This window comes from Mytilus edulis, chromosome 13 (assembly GCF_963676685.1).
Source record: "Mytilus edulis chromosome 13, xbMytEdul2.2, whole genome shotgun sequence".
NCBI classification, from domain to species: Eukaryota; Metazoa; Mollusca; class Bivalvia; order Mytilida; family Mytilidae; genus Mytilus; species Mytilus edulis.
Window position 1 is genome coordinate 16,311,797 of NC_092356.1, and position 18,678 is coordinate 16,330,474.

Genomic DNA, 18,678 nt, shown 5'->3' on the forward strand with positions numbered 1-18,678 from the left:
CTGATAAAAAGGAATTTCTTTTTGAAGTTAACAAGTAGATACAGTCTGGGGTAAAAGTTTGTTGCACATCAATAACTTTGTCAAACCTTCATCGAATTTTATGAATCTATGGCAGAAGTTTTTTTATGATTAAGAAAAATTTTCAATGTATCATTTTTTTCATTTTTCAGTTGACAACGGACTTTTAGCAATTAACAGTCGTTTTGGGATTATTAGTTTTACATGATCAATTTGAAAACCTTCAGAGATTTTCATAAAACTTGGGTAGAAGTTAAAATATTCCAGATCAAGAATTTTATATTCCAGATCAAGAATTTTTTAAAACCTGTAATAAACCGAAAAATAAATTCTCTTTTCGCGGGAAGTAATCCCAGGCAAAATCAAGGTTTTTAACGGAACCCTTGACGAATTTTCATAATAAACCTGAACATCTATGAAAATTATTTACTTCATGTCATTAACGAAATTTACACAAACAAGGGGTTTTAGTTTAAACATATTTGAGGGGGGGCGAGACCATTTCGGGACGCCGGGATTGGCCGAGTTTAGGAACGGGAAATTGGGATTGCATAGTTTAAAGATCGGGAATTCGGGATAGAAAAACATCGGGACACGGAAAACCCACGTTTTTAGCCATGGGAAATTGGGATTTTTATGTTGAAATATAACAGGATTGACAAAAAACTGTACCTTGGACAGAAAAAAGTGCCATTTTCATTATACTTCTATCAGAACCGCATCTAGAAACAGAGGAAACAGAGTAGATCCAGATCTTATTGTTATTTTCTGCTCGTTTTTTAAAAGTAACCGTAGCCAGTGCCATATTTAATATCCACTGTACGCTAATGAAATGCCAACCAAAATTCATGATAAATGTCTAAGCTCCTTGGCATTAGAGTCGCTCTGATTTAGAGGATCAGTATACCCAAAGACGGTGGTAGAGGTTTTTTTTCGTGCAACGTGTTTTGCCATTTATAATTTCAACCTTCCGTGAAAAAAAATCGTGATTCACTATGAAATTGGTAAAAACGGCAACGTGCAAGCATTTTTTAGAATTTTTCGTTCATCGTGAAATTGGAATTTTATTTTGCGTTTGTCCGTTAACATAACGCCTCTTTACAATCCTTCCCAAAAGTTAGGTCGATGCCTCTGCTGATGGACTGTTAGTCCCCGAGGGTATCACCAGCACAGTAGACAGTACTTCGGTACTGGCGTGAAAATACGGATGTTTGTGTTATTTAAATTTGCTGTTACAAAATGTTAGAAATAATTATAAATTAAGGAATGTATATCCCTCATGCAAAGCTCTGATTCCTTTTACGGATTTGGCTATACTTTTTGAACCTTTTGGATTATAGCTCTTCGTCTTTTAAATAAGCTTTGGATTTCAAATATGTTGGCCACGAGCATCACTGAAGAGACATGTTTTGTCGAAATGCGCATCTGGTGCAGGAAAAGACTTGATTTGGATATTTTCAATAAAAGTAAGATTATGTAAGACCGAAAAGAAAACACATGTGTTTCCGTCACCCCTATATATATCTACCCTAATTTTCAGTACCTATAATCTAATTCTAATCTTAAAAGGTTTTTGGATGTTATGTGGACAAGCTCTTATAAAGTCAGAATTTTTCTCCCATATGAACCAGTCAAAAACGTTGGAAAAAAAACTATTTTGCTTTCCTACCGATCCTAATTTTTAGGGGTTGTTACCTGAAACACATGTATTTTTGTCTTGGCCTTACTACACAGATAGTTTCACAGACACAGTCTTCTCTATAAACGAATATCATTTAAAAATATTTATGGCATTCTGCAATTTTAAAGAAAACAAATACCCCGACTTGACATGTTTAAAATGTACGTACTGAATATATTGGTCAAAATGAACAAATTGAAAGCATATAATTAAGAACAACACTACTCAGAGGGTTTAATTTTCAAAGTTTACCAGACGGCCTCCTTTAAAAGATGTGTCAGATGTGTCTATTCGTTACCTAAAATAGTGGAGGACCTCTTTAATATATAAATGGGTATTTCTTGTTTATCGGGATCGGGATTTTTAACAAAATATGTCCGGGATTTCGGGATTTTCTGATATTAAAACCGGGAAATCGGGATGAGACCCCCCTCTAGCCCCCCCCCCCCCCCCTTCATATTTTGTTATAGTGGATTGGGAAACAAGTTATTGTAACTTATAATAATTTCTTTCCACTTTGCGGGTGCGAATGCTGCCTTGTAGCGGCATTATCCTGCTCTTTTTCGAAATCTACAAGGGTGTATTTTACGTGCAAGAGATATGGCTCTCTCTTAACACGGGTCAGTCATTTATCGCCCCCTTTAAAATGATGTTGATGATTTGACCCCATTAATCAGCATTTTAGCATTAATACATTATTGTCTGCTATATTCTGCTCTATTTGTTCCAGTTATGAGAGTCAAAATGTATACCTAGGGTGGGAATTAAACCCATGTATGTTCATTTACTTTATTGTTCTTTGTGTACATAAAATGTAATTGTATACATATGAAAGATATCAAATGCAAATTAAACCCTCATTAGTTAAGGACCAAGTAAAGGAAGTCCCTGCACCTACCTAGACGTATTTCTTGGGTAAGATGTATTATATAACTCTTGAAAGTATAACACGATAAAGGTTATTGGTAAGTATATAGTAACATCAACGTGCAATTCAGGTAAGCAAACTGTCAAACATAAACAATCTACCACGTGTTTTAGTTTATCTGCTGTGCTTGAATTCAAAACGACCCCTCAGGCTTATTTACACGATTTTTTGCTCAAGCAGACAGTTAAATATGTCCGTTTACCTTATGGGGTCTATTAAGAATGGATTTGCTGTTATGAATTGTGTATGCATGGAAATATAATGAAGATAACATTGATTTTTACAGTAACTTTTGAATACACAACATTTCTAAGATATCCCCACAAAACACATGGCTACTTTGTAACGATGGCTGGTAACGTGTAGCCACTTTCTAACGGTAAATGTAATTGGATGATCTTCAAGGATCAATAATAAAATTGCTAATAAATGATTGGATACGAAATTGTGTCAGATTATAAATAGATGAAAAAATGTAAACATTGAAATTCGCCATTTTGATGCAGGAAACAAACTAATTTTCAATCCTGGATTAAAGGACATTGCGCACATTGCCAGCGTATCATGTATAACCAGTCATCGTCAAATATATCTTTCAATTTGTTTTTTACACTTACTTTTCTATGTTTTAGTTAATTTAATGTTTTAATTTACTACAGAACGGGAGATCGTTCTCAAAGATGCCGCAGAAAAAATTATAGGTGGCGCTGTTTGTGGGCGTAAACATTTTACATACGGGTCCTTTTTGTGTCGACAAATTGACCTTTATCTGTCAGATTCAGGCGTTTGCCGTCCAACAAAATGTTTATTTTCGTTTCCTGATTTACCAAGTGTGTAGATTCTAGACGCTACCGTGTTTTTACCTCCAAATTGAAGAGTGCTACCATTGGTCAATAATAATGTATTCGGAATGGGCGTGACTTTAATCTACCGATAGATGGCGCAACATTGTTATCACAAATGTTGGCTTAATTTGCTAAGTGTGGAGAGGAGGGCAGTGAATCGTAACCCTTGCCTAGCGAAGATGGGCTAGCGAAGGCTCAAACCCAGATTCAGAGAATATGACATATATTAAAGATTTAAGTTAGTAACTTCGTAGTTTATTTACAACCACTGGGTCGATGCCACTGCTGGTGGAGATTTATTTCCCCGAGGGTATCACAAGCTTAGTAGACATGAATTATCATTGATATTGTTATATTTATAAATTAACTGTTTACAAAATTTTGAATTTTTTGAAATACTAAGGCTTTTCTACCTCAGGCTTAGATTACCTTAGCTGTATTTGGCAAAACTTTTAGGAATTTTGGTCCTCAATGCTCTTCAACTTCGTACTTTATTTGGCCTTTTTAACTTTTTTTGGATTCGAGCGTCACTGATGAGTCTTTTGTGGACGAAACGCGCGTCTGGCGTATATATAAAATTTAGTCCTGGTATCTATGATGAGTTTATTCGTAATGTTTAAAATTTGGAGAATTAAGATGTGTGTAACTGTTAAAAACTAGGAAGTTTATCTAATGCCTTTTTTCCATATACACGTACGCATGGTACGGTCATGCCCATACACGTATCATGGATAGCGGTCAAAATACTCATATTATCAAGGCTATATTGATTCTAACTACTTAAATGAAGGTGTAATACCACCATTGATTTCCCCTATTAGTCTTTCTTAAATTTGGACTTTTCAAAAACATTGTGCAGAATTATTTTCTGTTTTAAAGAAATATTTGGCATGAGTAAAGTTGAATCCTTCCAGTACTATAGACAAAATTTCACATAAAATGTTATTGCATGTAAGAAAATAACCATCACTGGAAGTTAACCAGACAAATATTTCCCTTTTACTTTGTGTACAAGCTTAAGAAACCATGTAACCTCAAAATTCCAAAATATTCTATAGAAACACCAATTATAACTTTATAACATCCGAGATATATGATTCAGAACTGTTTTATTGCAATGAAATGTTAGTTTAATTTCCTGCAACTCAAATTATTTTCGTATGCAACCATGCAGATGTGACGTACTATGATTTGGTGGTATTACACCTGAACAATTACCTGTATGACCCCTCCTCCTGTTCCTCCTTCGTGCAGAAATTCGTTAGGAAGGCCAAGCATCTTACCTACAACAAAATTAATTATTGACCCTTTATTGGACATTCATAGGAATATGTGGTGTGAGTGCCAATGAGACAAATCTCCATCCAAATAATAATTTATAAAAGTAAACCGTTATAGGTCAATGTACGGCCTTCAACACGGAGCCTTGGCTCACACCGAACAAAAAGCTATAAAGGGCCCCAAAATTACTAGTGTAAAACCATTCAAACCAACGGTCTAATCTATATAAAAACGAGAAACGAGAAACACGTATAAATTACATAAACAAACGACAACAACTGTACATCAAATCTATTAAGGCTAAACATAATATTTAAATTGTTTGATGTAGGCTTCTTACATAACCACATTAAAAGTAGCCTACCAAAAAAAAAAATGACACAAAACGTTTCAAACTTTTTATTTAAAGATTTATTCCCGCTCCAATGTCGTTTTTCTCGTCTAAACATTTCTTAATGTTGGCCTATCGTATATGAATTCTAATAAACTGTAATGTTTGGGGATTTGTATGTGAAATCTAGCAATAGGCAATTTGTATATATCATGCACCTACATTAACATGCATGGCTTACTCAACTTGTGTCATTGGTTGAACAGAAACCAAACGTTGGTCTTAACGGTGCACGTGGCTTCCCTCTCGCATTTTGATGTTTCGTGTATTTAATCTTTAGTTTTAGTGTTGTGATTTGTAGATTGTTGTTTTTTATTATTTTTTCCAAGGTGTTACCTGTTCGAAGAAAAAACTTATATCAACAATGTTAAAAAATAACTTGACATTCAGTCCTTCTTAATGTAAACGTAAGGGGGTAGGCAGTTTTTGTTGTGAGATATAGGGGGTAAAAAGAGAGAGATCTGGAATATAAGTTTGATAAAATGATGGGATGTGGGAAATTTAGGGTTAAAAAGTCGAACCCCCGTGTACCCCCTCACAATATATATAATATTTCATATCGATAAATCTCTTACGTAAACGAAACAAAATAGTAAATAAATCCTAGTCATTTCATCAAAATGCACTTTTGAGGGACAAACTAACTAACTGGGGATCTACTTTGAGTAAAGTGGACCCAGATAATAAACCTACAACCAGATTATAAATTTTCAGTTGTATTTTCAAAAACAGTTATTTATAATAATAAAAATGTACATTACCAAGCATTAGCCTTTCAAAAAGGGCTAGTCGACTCTTAGCTGATGAAAATGGAAAGTGCTCTCGCTTTGTAGATTAATTCATTTACTAGAATATCCACGTGCATCAATCAACAAATTTTACCACACCCGTGAGGTCACACGTTATGAAGTAGTATATATCGTAACGTTGTTGTTTACGAAACTCCAGAAGATTCGACTATTTACAGATAAAATTTACCTGTGTACCAATATCATGAATATTCATGATTAATGACCAGGCAAAGTCTAATTGCTAAAATAGAGAGGACAAATCCGATACTCTACGGGATTGAAGGACATTTACTAGGTTTGGATTGTCCTAACCAATCAATAAACTTTGATTATTCACGTCTCGTAATATCTTCCAATCAGGTAGCAAGAAAAACACACGCACTAACTGTCCATCGTTCAATTCTTAATATCGACTCCTAGGAGTCGAAATAATGATAGTCTATGTTGTTACACCGGCCATGTAATGTTTCCGTATGTGCAATCACTAAGGTAAAGAACAGTTCACGGGTACAAACATACAATTGTAACAGGATAACTATTACTAGTATGTATGTAAATGTTAGTCTAATGCTGTATACCTACCAAACCAATCTAGGACAACTATTTCTAGTTCTGTACAGGCTGGACTTGCTGCCTGTTTAAAATAGAAATTTTAACAATGTTAGCATTTTATATGATGCATTTGAAAATAGAGATGGTATTTTTTATGGCCCCGCAACGAAGTTGTCGGTGTCATATAGTTTTACCCTTGTCCGAAATTCCGAAATTCCGACATTCCGTAATTCCGTAATTCCGTAATTCCGAAATTCCGTCAGTCCGCAACAAACCATTATACGAAGTTTTTTTTCCAAACGCCTTCAGATATTGGGCTGATTTTTGGTATGTGAGTTAACCATGATGAGTTACAGATCAAGTTTAAGTTTCGTTCTTCTACTAATTTTTGCCGAAATTACAGGCTTTGGACTTTGAGAAATTGTTGAAAATCAGTTATACAGACTTTTTTTCTAAACGCCTTCAGATATTGGGCTGAATTTTGGTATGTGAGTTAACCATGATGAGTTACAGATCAAGTATAAGTTTCATTTTGCTCCACTTATTTTTGCCGAAATTACACACTTTGGACTTTGAGAAATTGTTGAAAATCACAGTTATACAGACTTTTTTTCTAAACGCCTTCAGATATTAGACTGATTTTTGATATGTGAGTTAACCATGATGAGTTACAGATCAAGTATAAGTTTCGTTCCGCTTCGCTAATTTTTGCTGAAATTAAAGGCTTTGGACTTTGATAAATTATTGATAATCATAGTTATACGGATTTTTTTTCTATACGCCTCCAGATTTTGAGCTGATTTTTTATATGTGAGACTACCATCATGTTTGTGTCCACATGTGTTATTGAAATTGCAGATTTTTCATCTTTTTGGGACGGGGCCATTCGTGTCGCTTTGACACATTTAGTTTTTACATACTTTATGCAATCCAACAATACAATGAATGAAAAGACATTTATAAATGAAAGACATTTATATTTGAAAAGACGTTTACCAAAATATTTAATTCTTATCGTAATATCTTAAAGCAATCATTTTCAATATAGGAGTACCACATGCACATTTAGTATTCCGCTCATCATGAAAGGACACTCTCTGTCTGATATATACACTTTCAACCATTCAAATAAAAAGATCTATTTCTATGTTAATATATATTAGGGATGTCAAAAGATTTGAAATTTAATACTCGGATACTCGTTCATGATACTCGCGAGTACTCGGGTGAATCTTAAACGTCTATTGAAAAATTTAGATTTTAGGTGGGATGCAGTGTTTTTCTTATTACTATCATACACATATTTACGAAAGACAAACGTATTAAAAACATAGCTTGATCCTCTGTTGGTTTTTTTTTTATATAAATAAAGAGTAATTAAATTAATTTAAATGTACATCTCATACCAATCACGTTTACCTAGAAGTCTTGATTAACAAACAAAGGTAAGTTTTTACGGCTTGTGATGAGTTAATTATTAATCCATGAAAGTGTTGATCCGTCTACAAACACCGGTAAAAATGTCTCTTATCAGTAGCGTAGGGTTCACCACAGTCAGGTCACTTTGATTTTGTTCTTGTTAAGAAATATAATCTGGTCAACAATTTCAGACGAAAGACTAGTAATGTTTGGCTTTCTATTTTTTGATACAAGTAGTGACCATGAAAACATTGCCTCGGAAGGAAAGGACGTTGCTGGTATTACTATAACTGATAGTATCCTCAGAACAAACATATTTATGTTGTAAATTGATTTTATTTAGTATTACTAAGGGGACATTTCAACGGAACTAAAGTGAGTGGAAATATGAAGAGTAATATCTCAAGATGTATAACAGGCAAACGAGTATCCGAGTACTAAAACTGCACTCGAGTACTTGGCCTTCCGAGCGAGTACCCGAGTACTCGAGTACTCGTTGCCATCCCTAATATATATATATATGTTACAGGGAATTTGTAAAATCACTGGACTATTCAGTGATTTTGTAAAATCACTGGACTATTCAGTGATTTTGTAAACTCACTAACAGTTTCAGTGGTTTTATAAAATCCCTGAAATTGTTAGGGATTTTACAAAATCACTGAAAATAAGGCTAGGGATTTTGTAAAATCCCTGATTACAATTAAGTATAACTTGCTTTTAGAAATGTGTTTTTCTTAATATAAAAATAGACTAATGATCACTAATGATTTTGAAATATATTTGTTTAATAAACACTGTGAGCTAGAACTAGTGTATAATGATAATGACTAAAAGGCATATAAGCAGATATTTAGACCACTGAATTTGATTATTTATGCATGGCAAGTTTGGATGACATCTACTGTTACATCATTGCCCTGCTTTTCGATGCATGTCTGTATCAAATCAACCTGTCCTTCGGAAAATTGAACTCTACGCTTATTATAGACTTAACGACAATAACTTTATTGTAGCAGCTCTACATTTTTTTTACTTGGCATTCCTCTCAAAATTTTGAAACGTTCTAAAGCTTTGTTTGAAACATTTGCACACTGTCTATTTTGGTACTTTTAATAACATTTTGTCCCTACCACCATGACCTATTGATATGTGAATTTTCTGAACTATGCTTTACATGTCTTCAAGACTTACATAATATTTTTAAGACATCTTTCTGTAATGAATTGTACCGTTTTTAACGATTTTTCAAATCTCCACATTGAAGAACTTCCTACCTACATTAACCAAATTATCAACTTTTATTTGGCTAAAAAGAGTTGAGAAAGTTTAGAAACTTATTAACAGATATTTCACTTTGTGGTAGAATACATGAAACTGATATATGAGCAAAGTAAGTAAAACTATTTTCATTTTTGCTTGGTTAGAACCTATTCATAAACTTGCAAGTACAAAAAAAAGTATTCTTACCTATATTTTCTATTGTCTTTTTATATTAATATTTTGTGAATGTAATTGTTATTTTGTAGACAGCAAAGTTTAATAATACAACACTTATTTGCTTTTTATATATCAATTTTCATGCAACAACAAGATGCTCTTGCTCTGATATGTATTTTTTTACAGAAATTCTTATAAAAACGAATGAATTTATTTTACAAATTCCCTGAATTTCATCAGTGAATCTGTAAAAAAAATCTTAATTATTTCAGGGATTTTGTAAAATCACTAGTCCAAATCAGGGATTTTATAAAATCACTAATCTGTTCAGTGATTTTACAAATTCCCTGAAATTTCAGTGATTTTACAAAATCCCTGATTTCACAAATTCCCTGTAACATATATATATATATATTGTGGGGTCACTTGAAAGTTATTTTTTTAATGAAATTATTGCAATCTGATTAAGCAGGTATAGTAAGATTCTTACTATACAAATCCTTGCCGGATTATGATACTAGTATAGATCTCTAATTTCGTTCGCTAGCTTCATAATATGTTGGCTATAAATAAGATGTAAATCCGTGTATGATTTCAGTCGTCTCACTTAAAAAAAAAGAATAAAGTAGCGAATGATGCAGTTTACACATCAATAGATTATAACAAAATCTTGTTTAACTTTACTTAAAACATGCCACAAAAGAAATCAATTAAGATTAAGCATTTTGTAAACACTAATTTACAGAACTATTTCGCCTGTGTAGGAAAACATACTAAAGGCGTCATGAAGCGGATGTTTAATGTGTTTTGTGCTATGGCACTCACAAATGAAATAAGAATAGACATACAATGTACAAATTTTATTTCTGATATCTTTTAGCTTCATGTCGAGATTAAACTCTTACCAAAATAATTAACACAGAAAATAATCATTAACATCTTAAACAACCAAAAAGTAGATACGAACCCAAGAAAATCCAACACACCCAATCGCATCCGACAGCATATCTCCAAGAATTGATGGGAAAGAATTACCAGCTGGGAAAAAAGCGTGAAAGTGTGGATGTTGCCAGTGAGTGATCTGAAAAATAAAATAAATAAATAACTGCATTTTTTTGTGTACTTATCTGTCTTTAAAACAACAGATAGAAATTATAAAATGGTCGAGTTAGGGAGCAACCATTTGATAAAAATGAGATTTGATATAATAGTTATGTAAGACCCATGTTATGTTAGGCTTTGATCCTGTTCATAACGTTATAGTTTGACGCAACGTCAGATATTGCCACCATTTAGTGTAACAGAAAAATGACGTTAAATTGGAAACGCGCACTATCTAATTCTTCCTGTTTTCCTTTTTGGGTAAATGCAAAGTATAACACACAAGTATAAATGCCGTGAGAATCCAATCCAATATGATTTTATAATTAACATAATAGGATATTCAATTTTACTGCTAGTAATATAGTATTACAAAAAATATAAAAAGTATTTTATATTTTTTGTTTACATCTTATTTCTAAACTTTTGATAATGTAATTTCCTAGGCACATGAGAGTTGGTAAATGCTCATTTGTGAACAGCCAGAAATATTTTTTTATCCTTAGGTAGTTGTTTAAAATTAGGACAGAAAGTGTTTACTTTATCAAATAATAATTTCCTCTTTACATCTATAAAGGACAATTTACTGTAAAATGGGTCTCATCCTCAATAGAATTTGATCCATGTGATAAGCAGTGATGAAATAGACGCTGAGTTCTCTCTATATATATGCATGATGAAATAGACGCTGAGTTCTCTCTATATATATGCATGTTTAACTATATCTATCTTTCTCAATTCTAAGATCATGAGCACTTATTCTCATTTTACATATAGCTCTTCTTATATTAAAATCTTTCATTGATAAATAAACCTCCTTTACGAAGTCAGTCTTGAGGTTGAAATAATTTTCTAATTTACTATTACCTTGTGATAAGGTATCAGATCTTTTGACAATTCAAAATGTTTTAAAACTTTTACAAAGTTTACATTTTACAAATTTAATTAATTTATTGAGCATTGTATTCAAATTTTGTATAACAAGTGACTGAAGTACATATATCATAGATGAATACCAACAATTTTAATGTTTCCTGCATCTAACATTTTATTACAAACATAAGCATCCTAAAGTAACAGTTCGTCCAATTTGTTAAGCCTGTGTGATGACAAAAGCTTATTAGGCCCTTTGGGCCAGGTGAGTTAAAAAGCAACAGAGAGAAAATTTGTATTTTACATCTGTATCAAAAATCATATAATTAATATTCTGTTATAAATGTCAAAAAAAAGGAAGAATAACTCGTTGTAAATAGAAAAGATTTAGATCTAAGTCAGCCCGAACTTTGTGATTTTTTTTACTGACAAACATAATATAATGTGATGAAAATGATTCATAATTAAAATGCAGTCAATAAAATAAAAGTATATGAGTCATTATCAAAAAACATGCAAATTTCGATGAAGTAATATTTGGAAAAATGATGTCATTGTTTAAAACATTTAAATGTGTCCCTCTATTTTATATAGTATGGTAGCAACTATTTTCAAAAATATGCAATGGGAAAAAGGAAGAGTTCCTTCAATTTTAACAATTTTAGCTCATCCTTTGATAGAAGCGTGTCAATGGTGCTACCAATTTAAAACATGCATTTAGGTACTAAATACTATTGTTAAACATCAAACAACTGTTCCAATTTGTTGTTAAGGTTACAATTACTACTTATTGACATTATTCCAATAGCTATACATTCTATTTAAACATAAATTTCAGCATACATTATCGTTAAAAAGTTGGCTGTCTTGTAAATACTAAAAAATACACTTAAAATGAATATATATGTATAATGTGTAATGGTGGTCACTTTGTTTACTTGTTTATATTCTATTTATATTGGGAATGTTACCAGTAAATAAACATGTTCATATTGTATACTTGAAATCTGTGGTAACCTTTCATTCGAGGTATAGTACGGTGACAAGTAAGGTAAATTAAAAAATTTAATGGACCGAAATACCTCACGGCTAATTTTGGTCTTAATTTGAAGATAAATATAATACCCTTCCATTAAGGCATGTCGTAGAATGCCAAAATGGTGCAGATTTGTGATAAATGCGATCAAAGGCAAAAAAGGGGGATTTTAAAAAATCATTTTTTTTTGACATTTTGGACAATTTCTCGGTAGTCCCTCATGATAACTGAGAAAAAATTGCAATGGAAGCTAGATCTGGGGATGCTGTACAAATTCATCTTGTAATATTTATGCCAGATTGACAAATATTAGAACTGTTGACGCCCGCAACCAACATGGAAGAAAATAATAAAGTTTATCTTTATTTGCAAAAATTATCAATAAAAAATATTCATATTTAATATTCAGCTTTGCAATAATGTATAACAATATATAAAGATATTTTGGGGAAAGTTTTGTTAAGATAACATAAAGAATAAAGGAGAAGTTAGTACTGTAAAGTTTACATCCGGTCCATGATTCAATGAAAAATGATGAAATTCATCATTACTTTTTTAAATAAAAAATAATGTTGACACTATTAAAATAGTCTTGATGAATAAATGTCAGCATAAACACGATAGTATATGAAGTTTTATTTATGACAATAGGTCAACCAGTGCAAGAGTAATAACATTTGAAAATGCATGACGATGTGCGTCCCCCTTTTTATAAAACAATACAAAAAAGTAGTAGACTTTTGACTTTAACTGTTTTAAAGCACAAGATATATCTAGAATACCGATTCACAAAAATTTGGATAAAAATGAAGATATTTGTATACATCAGTAACATTTGATATTATTATTCACGTCCGATGATTTGAAGAAAAAACTAACATACATTCAGAGAGATCTACTACGTTTGTATTAAGGTCACTGAATGCATCATGACAAGAAAACATTGTTTGCCAGAACTTTTTGTCTATGTTAGCATTTTTTCGTTGTTTTGAACACCATTGACAAAATTTCTTGAACCATAGTGCCATCACTGTTTCATACGCTAATGTGTAAGTTCTTACTCCGCGATTAAACTGCTTGCCTTGGAGAATCTGATCTACAGTACATCCTGCATATGCACCTGAATTGAATAATAAATCCAGAAGCCCAGCTGATACCCATATTTAGTCTATTGCTGAAATATAACACGAAACCATGTGGAATTTACCTAATCTCACAACGTGCGGGTGAACAATCTTAGGCATATACCACTTTACTTGTTTGGCTATGGCATAAAGCTGTTGGTCGAATGTCTGTACTGGGTTATTCTGACCTGCGACCTTTGACATTTCTAGGCATTTCAGCATTGTTGTATACACTGTCGCCATGTCAGCAGGTTTTGCGTCTATGATTGGAGGATATGCAACGACGACATGAATTGCTTTTCGGTCGGAAAGTTTTTTGTTGAAGCCTGTCCAAAAAAGTATTATTTGTTTTTTTTATCATTTTGAAACCCAGGTATTTCAACAATGTCGCGTGTAAGTCATCGAAGCAATACTTAAGCCATATCAGACACGTCAGATTTATTGGCTGTACATGATTTAATTTGGCTGTATGGCTCAGTACATCTAGGTGGGCCGCATCTTTCTTTGGGCTTAAAGAAAGGCAACCATGACATGGTAGCAGAAGTCTTTTCATCCAGAGCAAGGTATCTTTCTTGACCGCGGGTTATTTTGACGTTAGCTAAGTCTGTCTGAAAAGTCGGATTATTCACAACTTGAAAAACTGCGCGAGCCATAGAATGGAATGTGTTTTTATCATCAATAGTTTCTGCATTGATATCCACATTATCAGATCCTTCTTGAATGAAGTCTCCATCTGAAATTTTAGGACATATGTCATTGGGGATGTATGTTCAATTTTGAAATCTTATAATTTCATGGTTTGCTGAACTAATCAGAAATTGTCTAACCTCAGTGTAAGACGCACAAAAGCCATGTGAATGTAAAGTTTCAATAAGTTTTTTCGAACCATATTCATGATGCAACTGAAGAGCCAATGTTAAAACTAAAAAGGGGTGAACTGGTTTTTATGCAGAAATATCACACATTCGGCTAAAGCAATACATTTCCGTCCTGTATCACCTGGGAATGAATTGTAATCCTTCTCCATATGAAAATAGTTGTCATCTATTAATCTGGCAGAAAGTTTATAAAAGAGGTATGTATGAATTGCAAAGCCAAAATTTTGAACGATTGTTAACTGGGTTTCAAATTTTTTGCCGCATCATGTAGGGTCTGATCTTCTTGATGTATGGAATCATTTACAAAACTGTTTTTCATTTCAGAATTTTTTTATTCCGCTTTTAAACTACTGGTTCTTGAAAGAAATGTCATGCTCCGACTCATTTGAAGCATCATCAACAGGTTCCCTTTTCCAGTTTAGCATGTAATTAGCGATGCATGTTGAATGATACAGTGCTTTGTCCTTGAAGTTCTTCATAGAGAGTAAACTTACAATTGGATACTTGTCTTTTGCGGCATTTAATATATATTATCAGTACGTTCAAAAGACTTGACTCACCGTAATTGCTTATCTCGTTTGTAAGACTTTTGTCTACAGAATAAACATTTGGACCAGTCTAATTGTAATACCGTTGAGCGTGTTTAAACGCAAGTTGATTCAAACACAGTATGGTTTGCACTGGATGTTGAGCATTGATCTTTTCCTATTTGAATTTTTTTCAAGTTCTTTCTACTTGTATAGGCTTTAGAACACGACCTATGATATTTTATTTGTTCTAATGGAATCACTTTCGTTGACTCAAATTCATCATAAAGGTTTATGGTAGAAATGTTATAAGAAATGAGTAATTGAAGCATTTTAGCAGAATGAACAATCCATATAAAAGTTTACCGTCTCCAAGGAGATTTCAATAAGTCCTTACGTAAAAATTAAATTGATGCCGCGTTCCAGACAGGGACATAAAAGGCTTCTCTTTTAGTGAATAATTTGTCGTTACAGCATTAAAACTAATTTCATGTACTTATAACTATATATTTATTTAAGTATTTCCTAGGATAATGTTCTATTATAGCAGAATATAAGAAATAAGGAGAAAAAGCCCCCCCCCCCCCCCCAAAAAAAAAAAGAATATCAACTGAATATTCATGGTAGAGTCCTATTTCAAGACAATTTTCTCATAAAAAGAGTTTTGGAGACTCGATCCACACAGAATATTTCATTTTTTGTAATATTTCACTTAAATAGCAAGAAATTTTAACACATGAGATTACTCACAAGGTCAAAGGTGCATGTACAGCTTCCCATATTAGGTGTAATACCACCATTGATTTTCCCCTATTAGTCTTTGTTAAATTTGCACTTTTCAAAAAAATGTGCAGAATTTATCTTTGTTTCAAATAAAGAATAATTGGCATGAGTAAAGTTTTATCCTGTCCAGTACTATAGAAAAAAATTCACATAACATTTCATTGCATATAAGAAAGTAACCATCATTGGAAGTTAACCAATCAAATTTCTCCCCTTATTTTATCTGTGTCCAAGGTTTAGTCACCATGTAACCTCAAAATTTTCTATAGAAATCCCAAATAAAAAATAATAGTGTTTTGTAAGACATATGTTTATGACACAGAAATGTTTTAACTGCAATAAGATGTAGGATTAATTAACTACAATTGTCAAATTCAAGGGAATATTTTTTTAGGCCTACTTTCGTATACAACCGGATGTGACGTACCATGATTTGGTGGTATTCCACCTAAAGGCGGCGATAAACATGTCACGGAATAGAAGTTCCTTCATAATATAAGTTCCAAAAGGAAAACAATATTCTGGAATATTATTTCCATAGGAATGAATATTACACTATTGGTCTTATATATAACGCATAATTCCCAATTACTCTGAAGCCTATTCTTTTTTTGGAACTTAGTGAGCAAACTCGTGTCCATTATTTTCCGGATTATTTCGGGGGTTTACCGATGTGGTTAAAAATTAGTTTATTCAACAAAATCAACAAGGAATAAAACACAAAAAAACACTAACACATGAAATTAGTATACTCAGTCAAAAACTAGACACAGACATTGATATAATTATGTCTTATTAAATATGAAAATAAAGTTTTATTTTCTGTAAAAACACAGCAAATCACAAGTCAGGGGAAAATAACAAAAGGGAAAGCAACAAGACTTATTGAGCTGAAAATCGAATAGTAAAACTGCTATATATGATGAGTATTATAAAACGGACCGAAAACGTAATTTGCATGCTTTTTCGAAATTTTAGGTATTTAAACTTCTTGCATATTATACTATATTTTGTGAAAATGTACCACTGGTGATATAAATAGGAAATGTTATATACTTTGTCAGACGGTAACATTGTAAAAAATGAAATAAACATTTGAAAATCGTCCAATTCACTTAATTTATATGTTCATATGATCAGAACGTTTGAAATCAAAATAAAGCTGATACATTACTCTTTCATCTGATAACAACTTTTGTGATGATATCTTCATTCGGGAATTAGTTATAAACGTTCCCGTTTTTGAAAATGAAAAAGTAAAAAATCGGAAAGTCACACTTTATCGCAATTTTACAAAAAACTGCACCGTGGGAAAACTCTACGACAGGGCATAAATGAAAGTATAATGTTAACTCTATCTTCATGTTCATTTTCAGCCGTGAGGTATTTCGGTCTATTAAACTCCTTAACTAAGCCACTTTTCCTGATTTGTCACTCCACTAGTAGGGGTAGTTAAGAAAATTAGTGTTAGTTTAAACTCTGAGAAGTTCAGGGCATATAAACGTTGAAAATATGCCGCACAGCCCTATATTTTGACCTTTGAAAAAAATTGTAGTGTATATGAACTTTCAATTCTAGGATAAGATTTTTTTCAAAACTTCATAGTAAAAGTGGTAGGGGAGATTGGGGTAAGTGGACATGTGGGGTGAGTGGTCTACGCGTTAGATATTTCCGGTAGCTGTCTTTATGCGAGTTGTCTCCCGTCGGACACGTAGCTGATCAACACAACGGACAAAGTCAAAGAAAAGTTAAAAGGTAAATTGAAGGTCAATGCACCTTAGCAGTAAATATTCAGGCATATTATTTTTTTTGCTGGTTGCGATAATGGAAGTGAGAGATAATTAGTAGTTCTAATGAATCATACGTTCGTTTTAATAACATAACACACAGAAATCTGTCCCGTTCGGCGACAAACGTTCGTGAATGCATACTTGAGAGGGTGGTAAAGGGTTATTTTCGTGCAACGTTTTCCGCCTTTTTAATTCACGTGTTTTCGTTTTTTGAAGTTTTATTTCTCGTTTTCTCGTGTTTGGCTCGACGTGCGTGCCTCGTGTTCTCCTTTATTTTTTTTCCGTGTTTCGTGTCGGTACTCTAATTTCTCGTGCTTGGCCTGCATTTGATTTAAAGTAAGGCCGGGATTAAATTCAAGGCCCCGGAGATTGTTTTAAATTATGTGTTCCCATGCAGAATTTTTAAAACTGCTATAAAATTAATTATAATGAATAATATTTTTCTTTTAAATCAGTTGCGACTAGCGGACGATAAAATGTGACTGCAGGGTCATCATGTCCATCATATATAATGGCTAGATGATCTCCAAGAACGGCTGATTAATAAATTATTTTACTTTTTACAATAATATTTACTATTTTATTTCTCGTGCATCGTTTTTTTCCGATTTTTATTTTCTGTGCAACGTTTTTGCCATTTTTATTTCACGTGTTTCCGTGTTGAAGCCCCCCCCCCTTTACCACCCTCACTTGAGATTCTTCAAACGACAAATATGGCCTTAAAATGAGACTTTCAATGATTTTTTGATAGTACAATGGCATAAAAAATGCACAACTAGCTAAATAAAAACACCCTGCTTCTGCAATATGGCGGCGTACATGTCGTATAACCGCCGAATATGTACGTTCTCAAAATTGTCTTTTACAATAAATGTATGTGGGATTCCGTTGAAAATAACTTGACTTGATCTAACTTGGATATCAAGGATTACGATTCAAACCCAAAGACTTATTTATCTGTGTCGAAAATTGCTGCTTTGAGTAAAACAGAAGAAGCGGTGCCGTGTTGCAAGTAGCTTTCAATATGACGTCATAGCATTCATTAAAAAAACCAGAAATTTGCATAAAACATATCCTAAAGCAGATCAGTGCACACACACACCCTTTATGCTTAGTTATAATTCAATAGCCACAACAAATGCATCATAATAAAATGTATCACTTTAAATGGTCGACAAGGAATAAATTTGTTTCCGTTTCTTAAAAAACACGACAACAAC

General features: G+C 32.8%; 1 protein-coding gene and 1 long non-coding RNA gene across 2 annotated transcripts in view; one reads left to right on the plus strand and one right to left on the minus strand.

The window, feature by feature from the left end:
* Nucleotides 1–18,678, plus strand: part of LOC139501122 (uncharacterized) — a 121,326-nt gene that overhangs the window by 83,948 nt on the left and 18,700 nt on the right. The gene's annotated exons all lie outside the window — the stretch shown is intronic.
* Nucleotides 1–18,678, minus strand: part of LOC139501120 (aromatic-L-amino-acid decarboxylase-like) — a 36,463-nt gene that overhangs the window by 11,513 nt on the left and 6,272 nt on the right. The window contains exons 2-4 of the mRNA XM_071290103.1: nucleotides 10,314–10,427; nucleotides 6,518–6,569; nucleotides 4,691–4,755 (exon numbers count right to left, since the gene is read on the minus strand). Coding sequence (XP_071146204.1) covers nucleotides 4,691–4,755; nucleotides 6,518–6,569; nucleotides 10,314–10,427 — 231 coding nt within the window. The remainder of the gene's footprint in view (nucleotides 1–4,690; nucleotides 4,756–6,517; nucleotides 6,570–10,313; nucleotides 10,428–18,678) is intronic.